This window comes from Trachurus trachurus (genome assembly GCF_905171665.1).
Source record: "Trachurus trachurus genome assembly, chromosome: 8".
In the NCBI taxonomy this organism is placed as follows: Eukaryota; Metazoa; Chordata; class Actinopteri; order Carangiformes; family Carangidae; genus Trachurus; species Trachurus trachurus.
The window spans coordinates 8,858,078-8,880,355 of NC_139905.1; the positions used below are offsets into that span (position 1 = coordinate 8,858,078).

The window sequence follows — 22,278 nt, forward strand, 5'->3', positions numbered from 1 at the left end:
CAGCTGTGTCCACCGTCACATCTGGATTTGAAACTGAGGAGGTCGAGCATGAGGCAGGAAACAGTTCAGTGTGTATAGTATATATACGTGTGTGTGTGATGAGCAGTGATACAACATGGCCCCTGTGTGTGTGAGCTCTGGCAGTGTTACTCGTTTTTACACCGAGTGTTTCTGAGCAGTAAAAATAAAAAGAGGATCTAGCACCAGCAGGAGAAACTGCACCGAGTATGTGAGTGTGTGTGGGTGTATCTGGTTTTTGGTGAATGTGTTGGGTTTTTTCCTGTTTTGCATGTGTCAACAGCACTAAACGCAACAGAGGAGCCCTCGAACTGGAGTGTTTGAGTTGTAAACATCTGGACCGGGAGGGACCACAGCTGTCTGAGCAGCTACTACAGCACTTATAGAAAAAAATAGAAGAGACTTCACTGTACACACACACACACACAAATATGGTGATGAATGAAAACCTTTGGTGGAGCTGGAAGGTCACCGATTGGTGCTTCACACTGACGAATATAAACTAACGACTCCATATGAAGCTCATTAACAAAACTGTGGAGAGAGCACAAAAAATTGATCCAAATAAACGATGATCGGTTCTTGCAAACTTGGTATTATCATATTCTTTATTTTCCCAAACCAACCATCGATGTGTCCTACATCGTTTGTTTTGTGCTCGCTTCATAGTTTTGTCGTTAATAAACCTGATGGACATTAAACGCAGCACCAACTGTGTTTGTGAAAGAAAAAAAAGACAAACGAGGATTCAAAGCTTCAAGTTTTCTGAATTCTTCATCGGTTATGTAACGATCAACATGAACTCTGACTCTGTCGCTTCAGTTTAAATGTGTCAAAAAAAAAATACGACGTCCATGATTTTTTTTAGAAAAAGGGTTTGAGTTGTTTTCCGGCCCCTGAACGCATCGTCTCGTCCCTGCAGTGACCTGTTTGTGCTTTAACGTGTTTTGTCTGTCGCCTTTTTTGTTGATTCTGGTTTGCAGCCTCGTGTCCCTGTTTGGGATCTTTGTGTCTCTCTCTCTCTCTCTCTCTGATCGATCGTCAGTTTAAAACCGATCCAGAGCTGCAGAGTTTCTGCTTGTTCAACATTTGCTCTGACACAGCTCCTCCTCCTCCTCCTCTTCCTCCTCCCTCTCTCTTCTCCTCTTCCTCTTTCTCCTCCTGCTGCTGCTGCTGTTGGTTTCCATTCTCCAGGCCGCTGCCGCTCGCTGCCTCGTCACCGTACGGTTTGTACTCGGGTAGATCTGGATCGGGATCTGGATCGGGCTCAGGCTGGGACTCCACGGCCGTTTCCCAGTCCTCCTCTTCTTCATCCTCCTCCTCCTCCTCCCTCTCCCTCCCTCCCTGTGCGGCCTGGCTCTGCAGGAGGCGGAGCCCGGCCATGGCCTGGTCGATGGTCGTGGTGGTGACCAGGTTGAAGTCGTGCATGTTGACCAGGTGCAGCAGGAAGTTGCGACAGAGGTCGTGTTTGACGATGTAGGCGCCGTGCTTCTCGGCGAAGGCCAGACAGGCCTCGTTCATCTGGTTGTCCGCTATCAAGCTGCAGGGGACGACAGAGGAGACGGTTAAATGACTGCAACCTGAAATACGTCATTGTTTAGGCTGTTTCCAGAAACAAAAGACTGAAAGTTAAAGGGACAGTTCAACATTTTGGCAAATTGGCCCATTGCCATAATCCCTATAGTCTTAGCAGTAGGTTCGTTACTTTTAATTGTCGGTGCAAGCTATTTTTAGAACGGCGGAGCAGAGCCGCGAGCTGCTCAGAGCTACGCTACGGAGGCTAATGGGATTTCTTGGTTTCCCTCATCAAACTCATCAAATACACAATCCAACAACTCCACAACGCTCTGGTGGACAAGTTGTGACCTGCACATTCACCACGCTATGAGATAATAACAGAATGTTACGAGACGGAGTTGTTTTAGAGGGAAATTCATGCAAAACCGCTGATGCACGTTCCTGTCGGGGGCAGTTTTCCAGCAAGCAGTCTCTGAATTTGCCTCTAAAACAACTCTGTCTCGTTACGTTCTGTTATTATTTCATAGCGTGGTGAATGTGCAGGTCACAACTTGTCCACCAGAGCGTTTTGGAGTTGTTGGATTGTCTATTTGATGAGTTTGATGAGGGAAACCAAGAAATCCCATTAGCCTCCGTAGCGTAGCTCTGAGCAGCTCGTGGCTCTGCTCCGCCGTTCTAAAAACAGCTTGCACCGACAATTAAAGGCAACGAACCTACTGCTATGACTATAGGGATTATGGCAATGGGCCAATTTGCCAAAATGTTGAACTATCCCTTTAACTTATATATCTTAAATATTAATAAAGAAATCAGGCAAAGACAAAAAGACAGTTTAGTCTTGATCTGTACAGAGTCTGTATTGTTTGTGAGTGGGCAGACACCTCACTCTGTAGTATTTCTGTGTATTTTTGTTGCATTCCTGCATCTCTTTGAGTCTTTGAGTTGATGATGTTTATGTTTCATTACTTGTAAACTGATTTCATATGTGGCTCTGAGAGTGACTGAACTCCACCACTCGCTCACGCTTACCCGTGCTTCATGGCGTGCAGGTTCCACAGCTTCATGATCTCCTTCTCGCCCTCGTTGACGTCGGTGAAGTCCTCGATTTGCTGCATCAAGAACACAGAGATCAGATCACAGTCAAACTTTCTGGACTTAAAACTATTTATTATTATTTTTTTTTTCTGTATCACAGACTCTTAAACCGACCTTGACAGTTTTCTCTCTGAGCCAGTCCGGGTCCGTCTCGTCCTCGCTGTCCACCTCCATCTCCTGAGGCCGCAGCGGCACGCAGCTGTCACTGTGGAAGTAGAGGCGGTTGTGTCCGCTGATGCACGCCCTGGACTGCTCCGGATCGTTGTCCTCCGGCTCCAGGAACTCGGACAGACTGGGCTTCGTCCTCTTGGGCCTCGAGACAGAGAGAGACACACAGCAGGTTATAACCCTGAATAATTAAAGCACACAGAGCGGGAGCGGAGAGACCTGAGGAGCGAGAAGAAGATGAGCCGTACCTGCAGACGACAACGTTGGTGACGGCCGTCCTCTTGACGGGGCCGTTCCTGCTGAAGGCGAAGCCCGGCTGGCTGTGGATGTCCTGAGGGTTTCCCGCGTACGAACCATCGTAGCACTCGTTGATGGAGACCTCGATCTTTGCTCCTTTGGGATGCGGCTGTGGAAGATCAAAGATGTGAGGGAATGAAATAAGTTGCATCAGACTTCAGCCTCATTTGATGAAGCGCCTATTTGCATTTTTTTTCTTTTATCCTATTTTTTTTTTCCTTGGATCTGACATTATATTTGATTTTTCAACTTTAATAAACCTTCTATTCTAAAGAGGAACTATGCAGGGTTTTTATCTTAACTATGCTCATTTTTACCTTAATGAAACAGCTTTGGAGTAATTGTGATGGTTAAATAAATGACTTGTAGCTTGTTTCAGGGAGAATGGAGGCTCTCTGCCCTCCACCTAGCATCTCTTGGCTGAAAAGTTTGTAAGATCAGAGCCTCCGACCCGGTGTCCCAGCTCTCATCTCTGCAGCACCGTGGCACAAATGCGCCCCCTAACCCGTAATCTCTTGTTTATGACGGATAAAACTACACAAATATACACATGGTAACATGGTATATGATAAATAATGTTATCTACCGCTCTATTAATTACTGTCTCGCCAGCTTCGTTGTAATTAAATGCACATGGCCGAGAGGAGGGTTTGGTAAAACAGCAGAAAAGCGACCGGACTTGCATAGTTTCCCTTTAACTTGAAAGGTACAGTGTTCCCATAAGACAGTGCAAAGTAAAAAAAAAACTTAAGTGTGAGTGCATCTCACCACATAGTTGAAGATGAAGCGGGAGTGTGACAGTTTGAGGTGTTTGACGAGACTGTAGAGCTTCCTGCAGTTGAGGGTACACCAGGGACAGTGGAGGTCGTCTCTGGCCTCCGTCTGCTGCCGAGTGTTGTGGTTGTACTGGAACTGGACAAACACACAGAGAGTCAGTGAACGTGAGGATGTGACATAAGAAATAAAACCGACACAAACCTCAAAGTGACAGTCTGATGATCTCTGCTGCTGAGAAAATAAAAACCTCGCTCCCTTCATATCAGACTAATAAACTAAACAATACTGGAGAGGAATTACACGTGATTATGGTGCCTACGCAAACTTCTCGTACCAATAATCTCAACATGACCTTGAATGTGTCAAACTACAGTACTTATCTCTCCATTTGTTTAAAGAGCGATAAGGAGTTCAAACTCATATTTGCTGACCTGTATTTGATGTTAAATCTGTGATAAGAGACCGACCTGGTAGAGGATGCGGAGCTTCTGTCTGGGCTCGGCTGAGATTAGCTCTCTTCTGGTTTGCACGTCGGTGTTGATGGATTCTTTCAGAGCTGCAGCACAAGAAGACGAGGAATTCAGGCTCAGCAGCTGTTTTTTTTCCCACCGCTGACAAATTAACAACATCTACAGATGAAAACAGATGTGTGGTGCTCACCCAGCGTCTGCGTGGCTCTCAGGGTGCTGGTCCGGGTGTCCTGGTTGGTCTCGGAGTTGCGGGTGGCCAGAGGTTTGGCCACGGGGGCGGTGGAGCGGTCGGAGGAGTCGCTGGTCCAGCGCAGGGTGAACTGCAGAGTGGGACCCTGGGAAAAACTCTCAAACGGAGGCAGACGCTACAGAGAAAAGCAGAAAGAAAAAAATGTTTACAGGTTTTTACAGCGACATATTTGCACAACTGAATCTTATTATTTTTATCGTTGCAATATCTCTCTATCCCCTTGATCTAACTACACATTATACATATCTACTGTACTTTACCTATTTAATTTAATTCATTTTTTTATTATTATCATCTTTTTTATTCTATTTTAATTCATTCACTCTTATTCTATTTCATCCTATTACATCTATCTATTTTACTTCATTTTATCTAGTGTTTTTTCTTCTTCTCATTTTATCTATTTTACTTCATTTTATCTAGTGTTTTTTTCTTCTTATCTATTTTACTTCATTTTATCTAGTGTTTTTTCTTTTCTTTTTTATCTAGTGTTTTCCCCATTGCAAATGATTGAGTGTAAGATAGCGTTTCCTCGATGCCTCTAAAATCCAATGTTCTAAAATTATTGTGTGAATGCGTATATGTATGTGAATGTATGTGTCTCCCAATATGTGTCCTCTATGTTTCTTGTTTTTATCATGTGAAGCACTTTGAGCTGCCGTGGGCATGAAAAGTGCTTTACAAATAAAGCCTGATTGATTGATAGATTGTTGGATTGATTGATGAATTTATACATCACAGAGAAGTCGACTCACCTTCCCGTCCAGGATGGTCTCCCAGGTCGCCCTCTTCTTGCTGACGGGACACTCCTCCATCTCTTGCATAGACACCTCATACTCTCCGTCCAACAGCTGCAGACGCCTGCACACACACACACACACACACACACACACACACACACTGTGATCATTTTCTCACTTGGGGTTCCTGCTTCAGAGAGAACATCGCAGCACGTTTTCCTGTGTCAGATCAGTGAGCGAGTGAGTGAGTCTTTTATCACCTGTTTTTATCAAAGACAGTCATCTGAGCTACGAATGTGGTTTCTCCCTCCTCCCTGAGAGAGGAGCTCCTCCTCTTCCTGTTTACCACTTCCTCCGGAAAATCTGAAACAGACACAAAATGACATGAACCTCCTCTCGTCACACAGAGACCCAAGATGACAGCTTCATCTGGTGTTAAAAAAGTTGTAGAGAAGCATTTTCTTGAACGTCTTTAGTTGATTATAACTACATTTCTTGGAACCAGGCTTTTGACATGAGGTGTTTTTCATCCTGTAGCTGCCACACCAACTATTCTTTGATCCTCGGTTTGGGCAGAGAAAAACAAGCACACCCAAAAATAATCTATAATGAGGCAAAAAGGAAGAAACATCTGGAGTAGAAGAAACAACAAACTTCTTCCAGAAGAGAAAGATATTCAACAGACGACATGTTTATAACCGATATAAACAACATTTTTGTGCACTAATCAAAATTCAGGTATTTGGCCAATCGAACACCCGACACTTTACAGCTCAGGATTGGTTTCTTTTCCAATATGATGCTTTATAAATACACAACCAGACATCAGTAACTGACCTCTGTTGTGGTGAGCCTCTCCGTTGGTCAGGCCGTTGATCTGTGTCCGGGGGCAACCGGGCCGAGACACTCTGAAGAGCAGAGAGTACGACTTGACCATGTGAGAGTTGCTGGGTTCGAACTCGCTGCTGGGGACGAGCAGCGGGGCCGGGAAGGCGCCCGGCTTGGCCTGGACTGCAGCGGCGCTCGGGTCGGGGTTGAGGGGAACCTGCTTCTTCCCCGTCGGCACCTGCTTCACTGGACAGCTCACGTCCTGGTCGGCAGAGGAGAAGACACGTCAGAGGCTTTTACACAGCGTTTATATGAAGAAATACAAGATGCCGTCCTTTAAAGGGATAGTTCAACATTTTGGCAAATTCTCCTTTTGTCATAATCCCTATATAGCAGTAGGTTCATTACCTTTAACTATCGGTGCATGTTGTTTTGAGATCAGCGGGGCAGAGACGTGAGCTGCTCAGTGAACACAATAGAGGTGAACGGTTCAGGTCCCCTGTCCCTCATCATCACACTCATCAAATACACAATCCAACAACTCCAAAACGCTCTGGTGGACAAGTTGTGACCTGCACATTCACCACGCTATGAGATAATCATGTAACATTACGAGACAGAGAAGTTTTAGAGGCAAATGCAGCCGGAAGTAGTTCTGAGTATTTTCTTCATGTGTCGTAATGTTACATAATCAAACATGATTATTTCATAGCGTTGTGAATGTGCAGGTCCCAACTTGTCCACCAGAGCGTTTTGGAGTTGTTGGATTGTGTATTTGATGAGTTTGATGAGGGACAGGCGACCTGCACCGTTCACCTCCATTGTGTTCACTGAGCAACTCACGTCTCTGCCCCGCTGATCTCAAAACAACATGCACCGATAATTAAAGGTAATGAACCTACTGCTATGACTATAGGGATTATGGCGAGTGGAGAATTTGCACAAAATGTTGAACTATCCCTTTAAAGAAGGATTTAGAGGTTGTCTAAAAGTAATGAAAGACCTTGTGATCGTCACACACACACACCTTCCTCTTCTTGTGACAGACTTTGACCAGCAGCACCTCCACCGACACGGAGTTCTGCTCGTTCTCACAGTCCTGAGACGGCTTCCCTGAAAACACAGCGGCACAAACAGGACAAGAGACACTTCCTGTTGGTCACTCTGAGTCACACTGAGAGGAAAGACTTTATCTAAAAAATAATAATTAAAAAAAGCAAACAAATGGGACAAACAACAGACAAACTCACCAGCTTTGTGGAAGAAGCCAGTAAAGGTGAGCTGCAGATTGGAGGCCAAGCTGTGGGCAAACAGAACAAATTTAAACTTTTAATTTCAATCTTTTAAACAGGTGATGTAACATTCAAATACGCACAGGATCTAATTTTTTTTAGCTTCATTTAAAACTAGTGGAGCCGTTTTTTTAAATATCCCTCTATTCAGACTGAGGTTTTAAATCAGGACCTGACAGTTCAAAGATCAGGAACTGGTTTATTTTGACATCAGAGGCATATTTTTTTTTCACATTTTCAGGATGTGACAGCGTAAAGTTGGTGACATACAATGAAAAAGAAGAGAAACAACAACTACAACACTCAACAACCTGTGTTTTACCTGTGAGTCTCCTGTTCACCCCTCGTCTTCTCCACTCTGAACAGCAGATTGTCGACCTTGAAGCTTTTCCTGTACATGCACACAAACAGCTGAGGTTAGCAAACTTCACTTTAACCACCAACAACCAACACCAACGCCACCCATCCCATCATTGACCTACAGTACAGACACAAAAACAGACCAGAGCCGAATTGATTTTCCTCTTCTGCTGGGTACAGACTCTCTGACTTCATTCACCATAACTGTGCTTCTTTTATTAGCTGTTTTACTTCCAAACATCCCGATCTAGGTCATGTTTCACTAATACAGACATACACTTACGTAATGTGAGATTAGAGCTGTAACGATTACTCAGTCAATCATTCAGAAAGAGCCTGAAAGAAAATGAATCACCAAATATTTTGTATATCATGGTTGTTGGTTTCCAAACGTCCAAACTGTCACTACTTTTCTCGGTCTTGATGGTAAATTGAATATTTTAGAGGTTTTGGCTGCTTCAAACAGCTCACTAATCACTGATAACGATACTCATTAGATCTACTGATAATGGTTGCAGGAACATAAAGTACAGTTTGAAACTTGTATGATCTTTTTCTAATAAAGTTATTGGTTCTGTTGATTCAGCATAATCCTCTTTACCATTTTATTCTAATTATATATTTGATTATTTATTTCTGTCTCAGGTACTGATCGTTTGCCGCTCAGACTGCTGGACTGAAACAACCTCTGTGGAAAGCTGCTCGAGTCAAGTGGAACCAGTCGAGTGTGGCGAATGTTAATTACCTTTATTAAAGTGTTGGCAAAGACGAACACAGGAACAGTTTCTATTTGTATTCAAAGCCGTGAGAGCTGTGTTAAGGGGGGATACTACAGGTCAATAAGGTAAAAATTTTAACTTTCTTCTAACCAACTTAAAAAATCTTGTTTTATTTTGTTGACACATTAGAGTCAGAAGTTTTAACAGAGGGGACTTTGAATATCTCTTTTTATCACTCTGTAAATGAGAAAATACTGTCACCAGCCCTAAAAAAAACCAAAACAAATTTCACCATGTTTTTAGGAAGAAAATGTGGTAAAAATCAGGCTGTGAATGATATATCAACAATCCCCTCGGTAAAAACCTTCAGAATATAGACAGGAATAAAACTGCAAGGTTTGGTGTCTATAAGTGCTGCTGAAGTGGAGATTTCTAGCTCAGAGTCATTTTGAGAAAACGGCTTTTAAAGACTTGTACTGTAAAATTCCATAGATTGTTCATGTAAATCATACTTTTACGATTGGTTGCGGATACGGAGGAAATTGACATTTTTGGAGCCTACATCATTGTTTAGGAGAGAGAGAGCTTTACAATGATACCTGACATGAGTCAGACAACACGCACAGCACAGTATGTGATAGTAGCATGTTAACTTTTGGTGAATTTAGGAGAAATCTACTGACAAAAGAGACAAAATGAAGTAAAATAAAAACCTTAATGTGGATTTTCTACCATTTCTTTCGACATGTTAAGGAAGAAAAATAGCCCAAAAAACTGTTTTTGCCTGTAATGTCTCTCTTTAACTTGCCTGTGGATGTGACAGTTTGTTTACACACCGCACAGAGCAGTCGATTGATGCCACCGCTGGTATTTTGCAGCGTATTGTGTCGTTTCTGTGCGTGCTGCTGGACTGAAACTAGAAAAAAAAACAAAAAAAAAACAAAAAAAAACCACCTGGCTCAAATTGTGCCCATTAGTGCATTGAATTTGGTGACCTCACATAAATCCATGTTCTGTCCAGCATCAACCTGAGGAGAGGTCTAATGAGCTACAGTAACTGGAAACACCTGGGCGGCCTAACAGAGCGCAGAGAGAGAGAGAAGCAGCCTCACCACTTCAGGCTGTTTCCAGACAAACATTAGAGCTGCCTTGTTTCATTTAAATTATCCTGCCAGAATAAAAGCTCCACTTTTATTACACCACCCGGCCCGCCGCCATGCAACATCCACCAACGCACCTCATCAACCAAATACGAGCAACCTCTGTATACAGTATATTACCCTGTGACATGAACTCCATTGTTTTACTTTTCCTGCCGACCAAGTTCAAAGTTTCATTTTCAATCCAACACCAAAGTCTGACAAATCTAACGTTCTCTGCAGACATGATAGTTAGGGCAGCAGATGTCTGGATAACAACAAAGCCTGTGGTATAGACTGCATCACTGCGGAACATCCTTTGCTTTCCTTGTGCTTTACTTCTTGTCTGGTTCATGGGGTCCTGACTGTCCAGGTCTATTATGTCTGTAATATCAGTGCCTGTGCTTAAAGACAAGGCTGGTAAGCTCAACAGCACGGACAATTATCGACCTATTGCATTAGCCAGTAACTTGTCTAAAGTAGTGGAGAGAAATATTGTTAACAAAGCTGGAAATGTACCGTATGTTCTTAACTTCTGACAACCAGTTTGGCTTCAAAAGAAAACATGGAACTGACCTGTCTGTATCTGTATTCCTATGTTTTATTGATGCGTCAAAGGCATTTGATAGAAAATTGCTAGATAGAGGTGTCCCTAATTTTTTTTGTGAGAAGCCAACATGCTCAGTAGGAAGTTTTCTATGTGTTCTGACTCTGTGAATTGTTCTCTGTTCAGAACCTACATAACACCTTTGCATACTCTTTTTCTTACAGTTAGACCACATAACAATTGAGCAGTATATAGAGGCTCAAGGAAGCGTACAACGATGCAATGAGGTTACTGCTTTGTATCCCTAGGTGGCATAGTGCCGTGTCCAATGGTGTGCCCACCTGTGAGGCACTCTTAAGACAGCTGATGGTTAGTTTTATGTGTCGCCTCGACAAATCAGAGAACCACATAATTGAAGCCTGAGTCAGCCCCTTGAAAAGCTGCTAGATTCACTTCTAGGCTAAGGTGGCATCGGTGCAATAGCCTGTATTTCTTATAAAATGCACATTTTTTGTATCTTTGTATTTTCCTTTCTTTTTTAACTATTTATACTGTATAATGTATATGGACCTGTGTCTGCAATAAAGCTTTATATATTATATATTTTTGTATTTCTTATGCTCTTACAGTGCATTAATTTGTCTATTAAGTTTTTTTTTTTTTTTGATTTCAGAAATAGCAAAACAATCCAGAAGCGGCCAATGTAATTAATATAATATAAGATATATTATTTGTCTATATTAATAACAATAATCACTGTGTATGCAGGCACATTTTTTAAATATAGAGAAATTGTAATAAAGTATTCCTTAAACACAATCAGATGCATGTTTAAGCCCGCTAAAAATAACTCATTTATAAAAAATAAAAAAAGGAATGTGAGAATGTGATTTTCCAGCCACAAATCGGAGCCAAGGGAAAAGACTATGAATGTGATTGAAGGCTTTTTAAAACCTGCTATATATACACACTATAATATATACATACCCTGTGGACCTGCCGTCAGTCATTTTAATTTGCTTACAGTTACGTACAGTAGGGTCCAGAGGTCTGAGACCATTTTCCCATTAATGGTAAAGCGGCCTCAGACTTCTGGACTCGACTATTAATACAACATCAAACAGATCTGAGCACTGGTTCGGTAGGATGTTGACTCATTTTGAAAGATGCCACACAAAGATTAAATGCTTCTACGTCCGAGACATGTTGAGTCTGGAAAACTGAACCAGCTTGATTTTTTTTTAATTACATAAATTTACAGCATTCAGTGTTACAGACTTATGAAACCCACTCCTACTCTGTTTGCTTAGTTTGTTCGTCCTTCGTTGACACTAGTACTGTAGCTGTGTGGAGTAGCCGCTTGCGAAGTTCATTCATTTCAAATCACAAGCTCGGTTTCATGTGACTGCAGCAGCACCCACGCGTGCAGCAGAAAATGAAACTGAGCCGAGCCGTCACCTTGTTCACTACTACCTCCACTTTGAACACACCATTTAACGGCGGGCAGCCATTTTTAGTTCCCAACCAAGTCCAGAGCAATGAATAGAGATTACTGCACCACAAATACAAGTTCATCACGAGGACTGCAACCAAGATATAAGGCTGAAGTAGAGATCATGGCTGTCGGAAATGAAATAAAATTAAAACTGTGTATATCTAAATTATTATTTGTGTGTATATTTAATAATGAAGGATGATATAAATGTTTGTATAGCAACTGCAAACGTGTTCGGTGTTTAACAGATAAATACTTTAAATTCACGTTCTTCAAAATCTTTTCTTTTGCAGATTAATACGTTTTTGGAAGACAAATAACAAAAACCAAAACCAACCAGATTGCGCCGTATTCATATCGAAAGTCATCAGCCGGTTCACCGCTGTCGCCAGTTTTTAGTGGCAGAACAGCAGGAAATCTTTTGATGCCATTGTCAACGTCATATCTGTATTTTTACTACCAATTCTGAGAAAGAAATTACTGAAAGGTCGTTTCAACGTCACTTCCTTTTTTGACAATTAATGCATGTTTTCCACTAAAGTCACAGTGACCAAACATTTGTAAAAGAAAATCTAAAAACTGGCGCATTACGCAGACACAAACATTACTTACAGGAGACTAGGCAAAGACCTGGTTTTGTTGCTAATGAATAAAACTGCAACACTTTAACTGTTCAGAAGTTGCCACTAAATATCTGTTGTCACTATTTTTCATTGTGCAACACAGAATAAAATGCTAAACTTAACAGCCACGTAAAGACAGAGAGAGCCCTATGTACTTTTACACTCCTCTTTTGTGAACACTGAACCACAAGCAGAGCCCCATGTGTATCAGCAGGATCTTTTTTTTTTTTTTTTTGTATGTGAAGCGTCTGTATGCAAAGCAGCCTAACCGAAAACGTCTCTACTACTATCTAAGCTCTAACTGAACCAGCCTGCCCCCACCTTTCGGCAGCCTACATGTCGGTTGACTTTCACTCATGATAACAGTTGACCTGCTTTAAGAGGCGACGTATATAACAACACGTTTCAATCCGCCATAGGGATGTGAAGCTTTAAAGAAACAAAGCCATAAAGAGACACAAGAAGAAACAACAGATCTAAGTCTCCTCCTCCTCCTCACTGGACTGAATCACAAAAAAAAACTACAGGAAATCCATCATGAATACACACAGACAGCAATGTTTTTAGATTTGTTTGCATTTTTTACCTTTTGGCGTTATTCCTTGAGTTTCTGTGGGACATATAAGTCAGAGTCCTGTGCAAGAAAATAGGCTGAAATGTAACAGAGAGAGAGAGAGAGAGAAGACAGAGCATTACAAATCTGCTTTGAAATGCAAAGAGCTCCAGAAATATTTCCTCTTATCTTATCTTTTGTGAGTTTCAAGAAAGTGCAGCACTCACAGCAATCAAGTTCCTAGTGCGGAGGAACCTGTAGATTTGAGTTGGTTCTGCAAATAAATATAGTTATGGATTATTTATTTCAAATGGGAATTTTGAAATGCAAACAAGCAACAAGCCCCAGAAAGAAAACATCATGACCTCAGTGCAATTATCATCCATTCATCCATCTGATGAATGAAAACTCTTGTTTTTAACAGGAAAAATACCAAACATTTTCTAATCAAATCTTGTTAAATCTGAGGAATGGATTGCATTTCTCTGCTTAATATCTTTATGTTGAGTGCAGGAAACAACTCTGTGGTCACTTAACTTGTGTTTTGTCTATTTGTGACATCTTATAGAGTAAAAAAGTGATGAAAAACATCTCACAGATTAATAGAGAACAATCATTTGATGAAGCACTGTTAATAAGACAGTCTAACACGTGGCTTTAGTTTGATTAAAATATGCACACAACACTGCAGCTGCAAATGATAGGACAAATGACATCAGTGCGACATGTATGATTAAAAAGTAACTTGTCAAACCCATCGGTAAAATTAGGTTGAATATACAACAGGATGTAACTCGTGTATATAATCAAATTTACATAAGATATAAAATGCTCCGCTCCACCAACTAGGCAGCCCCCTCTCATCTCACCATCTACACGGCTGCAGCAAAGCCTCCTGCTGTGACCTAAAAATAAACTCTATTGTTGTGTTTTTGCTTTTTTGTTTTGCATGCAACTTGATGACAGAAGCCAGCAACTCACTCTCGAAGGCCTGCAGGAACAATTCGTGGTCGGCTTGAATCAGTTGCATGTTGGGTTTCTTGGTTGCAGCGACCGCAGAGGACGACTGGTGGTACCCGTTGGCTTTTCCTCCGGGACCAAAACCCACAGGGTTGCTTCCACCTGAGGAGCCCTGCTTGTGTGGAGCCATTGTCAAACAGACGAAAAAAAAAAAAGACCAAACAAACTTTCGCCCTACCTGGTGTTAAAAAAAAACAGAAAGAAACTAAGGTCCTCTCCCTTTGTCAAAACAAAAGAGCACCGTTGGCAGAGAACCAGCCGCCTAGGAGAGACTGTATTGACTCCTCATTTTAAAAGCGGATTAAGGAACTTTCACTCTTGTATATTCGACATTGGTGAAGATTAAATCTAGCGTTTTCGATTAGGCATCGGTGTAGGAGTTTCAGAGGTCTGAGGACAGGCTTGAAATGCGCGAAACAAGAGAACAGCCTCCGGCAAGCTGACGCGGCTTGCGTTAGCTAACCGGCTAACTTCCTTAGCCAGCTAGCGACACACCAACGGCTAACTGGCTAGCATTGTCCGGCACTCCGACTTCACCAATTAAGTCCTCGAAAGCTGATACCAAACAATCGATAGCGGATTAAGTAAAGAAACGGCAAATGTATCCAAGAGATTCGGTGCCATGCTTTTTCCCTCCAACCAAAAATTCACATTATTTCTCCCTTCGCGACTGTTGGCAAGTTAGGTCAGCGGTTCTACAAAAGCGACGCAGAATCAAACAGAGGTCATCCGGTTGTTTTCAAAATAAAGTACAATTACAATATAAAATCTGCTGTTCGTGTCCCACGCCTTATATATTGTGTGATAAATATGTCATTGTGGATTTTAGTAACGCATCTCTTTGAGAAATACGTATACGCACTGAACAAACGAGCTTTACAAGTGCAATGTTCGTCACATGGGTGCTTTTATTTTGACGGCACATTTCCGGCCTCTTTGCTCTAACCGGCAACTTGACGAATGTGGGTTGAAGATTCGACCGTGACTTGTGTTGAAAGATCCCGCCTTCCAACAGCTCCAGCCAATCACAGTGCTTGTTTGTGAAATGCTGAGCTCTGATTGGTGCAGATATTTGGCCGGTCTCAGAGGCACATTTGCCGCCTGCAGCAGAGCAGCATGGCGTGCCAGTTTCTAAACCACGGTCACAGATACAAAAACCTGTGAAATTCAATCAACAGCGGCGCAATTAAACCAAATTTTGTATTTCATTGAATACTTTATAATTTTGCCCATCTTATTTAATTATTTCTATTTATGCTACTTAAGATTTTGACTAAATTTCAATGGCAAATATTGTACATTTCTCTTTTTTCCTTGAAGAAAGATAATACAAAATCATTTTTAAATGTAGTAGGCTAGTTCACCAAGCTTCCAATTGATTTACTGATTGATTATATTGATTTTTCGTTTTTACCAGATCCACTAGGTTAAATTCATGCTACTATCCACTTTTATCATAATGTAATAATGATTAATGGTAGAAAACCTGATAGCCATTTTACTCTATTCTAGTCTAATTTGGATGGATTTTGTGCTGTGACCCTCATTAATTTCATGTTCGGATTTTTATCATGTATCTGAATACACCATGGAGATTATTGTTTAAATGTACATCCATGAAGATAATGCAGTTTTTCTGAAAAAGAAACTGATGCTGCCTGTGTCAGCAACACAGCTGTTACACTACAATAATTTCTCCAGATATGGTTCAAATGAGCACTGCATTTTATGCACATGACTAAACCGCTGACCCCAAAACATAATGAGGACAAAAATAGCTCATGGGCAAACAGTAGTTGAATTCACACATGCTCTCCACTGTGCTACTAAGCTGCAACAATAACTAACCAGGCAACAGTATCCACAGAAATCACTCACAGTTTTGATTTGAAACTTGTTACTATACCATTCTTTTATATATATATCGAATATTTGTAATTCACCACTGTAAGACTACCAGTAATTAATTTACCTAACTGTGGTGATCCACAAGACCATAGATTTTACATGAAATTAATCAAAAATCACATGACTGGCAGTAAATATCCAGTCTTTAAATGACTTGTTCACACGTAAAAGAAAGGCTGCAGATTTCTTTCTTCAGTATGTAAATGATTCTATTTAAAAATAACTTAATTAATAAAAAGCACAAACAAGTGTTGGAAAAAGAACAGCTCTTGACTTACTATTCAAACATATTCCCTTTACTTGTAGCCATGGTAGCAGTAGTGCATACAGTACAGTGATGATGAAGCAAAAGTTAACAGCTACAACAGAGAACCGTTCATTACATCATATTTTAGTGAAGAAAAACGTCAGGAAAAATGAATGACAGTGTTGGTAAAAATGTAAACATGGAAAAATTAAACTTAAACACGCACAACCTCTCATCCCATAACAAAATAGACAAAAATCCCACATCTCCAATCTGTTCATGAAAAGGGTAAACAATAAACGACATGATGGATGAATTAATTCTCGTGTTTGGACTTTTTTAACAGTGTTTTTTGTGCTTATCCTGTTATTCCAGGGTATGTCCCCTGAAAACCAGGATAATTACAAACCACAGCAGCTGAAGGCATTTATGTGCTCTTTTAAAAACTCCCACGTTGATTATGACACTTTGCAACAAAATCCTACACAGCCATTAAACTGACCTTGACTCTGACCACCCCAGTGCTGTGGCCATGATGACGGTTTAGGTTATGTCAAGATAATTAGACAATAACATCAACTTGATGAGACATTAAGAAGCACTATAAAAAAAAAACTCATGTTATATTAATAAAAAAATAGCATGAGGTAATTACAATGTGATCTTGTAGCAAACCATTAAAGTTTAAATTATTTCAGAGACAGCTGTTCTAGCCGATAACGAGCAAACATCTTTACCCCTCATCACTCACTGAAGTTGTTTTTTTTGTTTTTTTTAAGTCATTTACAACCGTCAAGCCTGAAAAAAGTGCAAAATTTCCTCTAGAAGCAGTTATGATTTTGGGTTAATGTACACAAGGGTCTATAAACCATCTCAGGCCAGGTAAACATCACAAACACAGAGATGGATAGACAGAAAGACCAAGCTCAAACTAACCAAAGGGCGTTTTCAGACACCCCTTATATTTTAATGGAGCTTTTTAGCTCGGTTTAGTTGCTCATCAGTGCTTCTGACCTCATCTGAGACATCACGATCATTGCTAAACAAGCTTGATCTTCAAGTGTGTGAGCAGCTGAATTAATCAGACTGGTCCATCTGGCCAACATCTGGATGGAAACTAGCGTGGGTAATGAAAAATATCCTGCGACAAAACATCATAACGTGGGTGCCCAGCCTCGCCTCGGCCGGAGAGGCCCGGGTCAGAACAGGTTTTAGTGTTTTCTCCAGAGTATGTACGTTATGAGCAGGATGAGGCCTGCTGACAGGGCCGCGATCACAAACTGGTGGATGTTGAGGACGTTCTCCAGCGTGTGGATCCTCTCCTCCATGGCACTGGTGTGGAAGTAGTCATAGATGCCAGCTCCGATGCTCCATAGAGCCCACACAGCATCCACCACCAGGGGCATGGCGAAGCAGACCAGGGAGGGAGGCTCAGCTGCAGATCCAACAGGCTCTTTCAAAGACTGGAACAAGAGCACAAGATTTCAGCAAGGCACAGAGCAAAGCAAGCAAACTTTTACTGTCAATACTTTAAATTCCTAGACCTACATTTTTGTCTGATTAGTTTTAGTTTGTTGACATGAATCCGGTCTTGAAAAAAAAAGAAAAGAAATAATCATAGAGCAGTGATTTTATATCCTTATGTTGATGTAATGCTTTGTTTACAAGCTCAATTCATATCTACAGTCACTAGGACATGACAAATGTATACAAAGATCACATGTAACACAATCACACTGATGTAAAAAAGCTGATTTCATACTATACTGGAATCACTGCACTGCTTTTATCAGTGTAAAACCATAACATGTGATAAAAAAAAGTCTGATAAGAATCATCAATATGAATTGTGAATTATTGTCCAATCCAATAAAAGCAGCTTCAGGGATAGGATGAAATTGCATAGATACACTTTTTGATTTAATAGATCCAGTATTATCAAACTCTTCGCATTCAGTATATCCCATTTTTATATGCCGTGAGGAATGGCACAAAATGATATGTGGTAATTCTTTATTCGTGTCTAGAAAGATAGATCAACATGTTGTCTAGCTACACTTATTGTAATACAACTTGATGACGTATGAGGATGCTATTATATTTACTGTTTAAGACCAACGTGATATTAATAGAAGAGCATACGAGCAGCAACTCAATGTGCAGACAAATATACTGAATTTATGTTTTAAAAAACACCCAAATGGCATAGATTGTATCTGCTAGCAAGCTAAAGAATTAGCCTGTGTTATTTCCTTCTCCTATATTAACTACGCAGGCACAGATTTTCACATCACAACATACCGGTCGTGTTACTTACAACATTAGCTCCTGACACTAACAGGGACCGGACCGCACACTCCCACAAAAAAATCCGATCCGTGTGAATAAACAACTTTCACATCATACAGCAGCAGCATCTCCAGCTCCCATGTTTGCAAAAACGGGCAAATTTCACTCCCTTTAATCTACTGTGAAACCCCTGTAGCTGCTTCCGGGTGTGTCCCATGTCCCTTCCAGGATTCCGTCCACTCTTGTACCAAACCTCCTTTGAATATTTCACACTTTTTGCGATTTCGGCAACAGTTGAATATAAAGCGAATGAAATAACACAAAATAATGCTAGAATCCAAGCAGTTTACCTTCTGGATAATTCGGCCGAAAGTAATATTTCGGTCACGCTGCATTTAGTATTTAATGCCCCCTTCTTCTACTGCTTCGGAGAAGATGCGACAGCGAAGAAAGCGGGAAGAAAGGCGGATAAATTATAGTGTATTTTGAACGGAGTCTTGAATCACACTCCACTTTTACTGACGAGCCGTGAAGGCATCGATATCCCCGTGTGGGTCTATATTGCAAATTGTACTTCAGAATAATAACGTTTTCCGATAATAATAACTTCGCCCACATTTAAATCCTTTTACATCATCGGATTTCCAATACCAGGCGCGGTGGCCAAGTGGTAAGGCGTCGGTCTCGTAAACCGAAGATCGCGGGTTCGAACCCCGTCCGTGCCTGCTGCTTGTGAATCACTTCTACATGTTTTTCTTAACACACATGTGCTTTGTACTGTACATTTCCATTCGTATCTCTTTTCTCATACAACCAGCATCTTGTACTGATGCTTTCAATCTCCATTTTGTCTGATTTAAAGGTACACTTGAGCAACAACAACAAAACAAAACATAGTATAATCATTTAAGGACAAAACACCCAAAAGTATTTCAAAATATGAGTTGTGACTGTAGTGTAGACTGTATCGTGACTGACTGCAACCTCCACTTGAAGGGGCTAAAAAGGAGACTTTATTTTTTAGGGTACTCATTTCATCATGTTAGCTGTCTCTTATCAGTGATCATATGTGATCAATCAGATCAATGTTTTTCTGGCCTAACTGTGCAGCATGCATGCAAGGAATTGAGCAAGATTGTGGTTTTCCAAGAATAAAGGTAATGTCATACTATGGGAAACAGATTGAGATGACGTTATAAATCAGTGCAGTAAACCCGATAACTTGGTTTATCCCACACATGGAAACATGGATGTAGTGCACCTTTCTATTTATCATGTGAGACCTAATGTCTTCATTTGATTGTTATTATGTAATATATTACAACACAACACAGTTGTTGTCAAAAAATGAGTTTTTATTGGACATGTCTTTAAAAAAAATTCATATCATCAATGGCTGTGATTGACATTTAATCAACAAAACACCCTCTTCATAAATGTCATACATATTGAATTTTATTTTATTTATATGTCACCAATTAAAGTGCCCAGCCTTAGGGTTTACAAGACACAGATTTCATAGCCAGCAAACATAATCAGCAGAGTACAAACCAAACCAAACCAAACCAAACCAAACCAAACCAAACCAAACCAAACCACATAGATTTTACATTTCAAGTAGAATTCACACAAGTAATTCATTCTCTTTTAATTTCCAAGCACTTTTTTATGAAAGGAGATATAGTAAAGACCTCTTCTCTGAAAAACCAACCTAACCTCATCATCAGTCCAAAACAACTCAGGCTTCACACTCTATATTTTCTGAAAAAAGAAAAAGAAAAAGAAAAGCTGCCTGGCTTCGTCATATAATAGACAATGAAACAAGAAATTAAGTTCATCCTCAATCACATTTAGATTGCATAGGCCTACAGTATGGAGTTATTGTGATTCCATTTCCCTACATTAATCCAGCATATTTGTGTTTGAGCATGAAATCTACAGTTCACGAGTCATAACTTCTACCTGCCCGTTAACTCTAAGCTCTGTGGTTTCCCAGTCGAAAACATTTCCTCTGGGCACCCTCTTCAGAGCGTACATGTCCTGGATGGTGCTGGCTGGGAGGACAGAGTCCCACATATTGATGTCAGAGATCTCCCCAACGTAACTCTGCTTGGCATCATAATCCCCCATGAATCTGTCTGGATCTTGTCCAATTATAACCTTGCCTCCGGACCCCATAGCGTGACCCTTCTTGTAAATTTTGGTCAAGCTTTTCCTCCCATTCATGAAGAGGGCGGCCGCACCTGAACTGGAATCCCAGGTGACACAGTGGGTCTCCAAGGCCCCGAGCTGAGGGACTTCAAAGAAAACACCATCTCCACTCAGGTGAAAGCCCAATCTAAACACACACAGATATGAAAATAAGTGTCATGCATCTTTCAAAACAGTCTCTAACAATACAATATAGATTTATAATAGCGAATATTAAGCCTGGTGCCTGTAAATAGCAAAAATATTGGTAGAAAAAGTAGTATTTGTCATAGGGGTGGTAGTTTCAGACACATTTTTCATGAAAATGGAAACATTTAATAGAATATGGCTTCAAAATATAACTTCTTAAATCCATGCCTCTATGCTGGAGGCCCTCAAAGTGATCATCATATATGGATCAAGAATAATATAATAATAATAACAGTCTACCTGCCGTCCAGTGTGCGCCACACATGCAGCTCGTCGTAGTATTCTGTGCGGTAGGCGAAGAGGATGACCTCTCGCTCCCCGCTGAGCTCCGTGGCCAGACGCATGCACAGGGTGAAAGCCCTCAGGTTCATGGGCTTCAGAGGGACCATCTCAACATAACTGGTGCTCGTCTCAGTGGGAAACACCAAAGTCTTTATGGTTACACTCCCTAAGAGACACAAGGTTTGTCAAGAGTTATACAAAGAATTCTACTACAAGACCAATACGTTAAATAAAAAAAGTCCAGGTAATACAAATATATAATATCAGTTACTGGTCAATTTTCTCTCATGGTAAATATATACTGGAAAGGCACAATATTAAGTCCAGGTACCAGTTTTAAGCAGCGATGCCCAATTAGGGAGCTGGTTTCAGACCATTGTACCATTGTACAGAGTGTGTACGGTAGGCTATGTGTACACACAACCTGCATTAAAACCATAGACTGTAAAAAGAATGGACGTAGCACCCGTGACGTCACCCATTGGTTTGGGGGAGTCTGTTTTGTGCCGCTACTACGGGGGTTAGAACCGCGCCATGTTGGATTCTACTACCAAGAACCCGCCCACTGGCCTCGAAGCAGCGGTCTCCGGACCTGTCACTCAACGGTTCTGCGCCCTAATTGGCCAGAACTTTAAACCTAATAATAGTAAAACGGTAGAGTTTAAAAAAAATTCACCCCCCTCAGAGTGTGTGCGGGGGTAGAAACTATCGGTTGAGACCAAAAAATTAAAATGTACCAGGCTGTAAATATGTTTTTTTAAGCTGTAAAATCGTCTATTTTAACATGGGGCTCAATTGGAGTTGCTCCCTTCTGGAGCCAGCCCCCAGCGACAGCCGAGGGGATTGCAGTTTTTTGAACGCGGAAGTGAGCTTCACTTCTCAGACCCACAACTGCCCCCTTGATTAAAACCAGTTGCCAGTCTAAATTTTGTGGTTGATTGGTGTATACTTGTATGCATGCACAAATAATGCACATATATATATATAAAGATGCTTAGGAAGGGTTGGAAATTACCGGCCATCGCCACGGAGATGGCAACAAGAAAATGGACGACTGGGGGTCTCATGATGTCAAACCCTGGAGAGGCAAGAGGGACAATTCATTCATTAAGTCATGTCACTTAGTTTCATTCATAAAGCTTCGCTTTGGACAACAGTAATGGGTGTCATTCCATTGCCACTATGTCATTCAACCAGCATTTAGCTCATGATGATAAGTTCAAACAAAAATTGATTATCGTTA

General features: G+C 41.0%; 2 protein-coding genes across 2 annotated transcripts; both read right to left on the reverse strand.

Annotated features, from left to right (window-relative positions):
- Positions 1 to 597: 597 nt before the first annotated feature.
- On the reverse strand, positions 598 to 14,501 carry LOC310989631 (polycomb protein suz12-B-like). The gene is made up of 16 exons (XM_083976744.1): positions 13,871 to 14,501; positions 13,117 to 13,163; positions 12,923 to 12,987; positions 7,776 to 7,844; positions 7,412 to 7,461; positions 7,189 to 7,274; positions 6,171 to 6,423; positions 5,594 to 5,696; positions 5,349 to 5,454; positions 4,534 to 4,708; positions 4,341 to 4,429; positions 3,865 to 4,008; positions 3,048 to 3,205; positions 2,746 to 2,944; positions 2,566 to 2,645; positions 598 to 1,558 (listed from the first exon to the last, which is right to left on the reverse strand). The coding sequence occupies exons 1-16, from the start codon at positions 14,037 to 14,039 to the stop codon at positions 1,060 to 1,062; spliced, it is 2,292 nt and encodes a 763-aa protein (XP_083832870.1). The 5' UTR covers positions 14,040 to 14,501; the 3' UTR covers positions 598 to 1,059.
- Positions 14,502 to 20,267: 5,766 nt separating this feature from the next.
- On the reverse strand, positions 20,268 to 22,102 carry LOC310989629 (C-reactive protein-like; the record flags this gene model as incomplete). The annotated part of the gene is made up of 3 exons (XM_083976742.1): positions 20,268 to 20,691; positions 20,994 to 21,201; positions 22,051 to 22,102. The coding sequence occupies 3 exons, from the start codon at positions 22,100 to 22,102 to the stop codon at positions 20,289 to 20,291; spliced, it is 663 nt and encodes a 220-aa protein (XP_083832868.1). The 3' UTR covers positions 20,268 to 20,288.
- Positions 22,103 to 22,278: the final 176 nt, after the last annotated feature.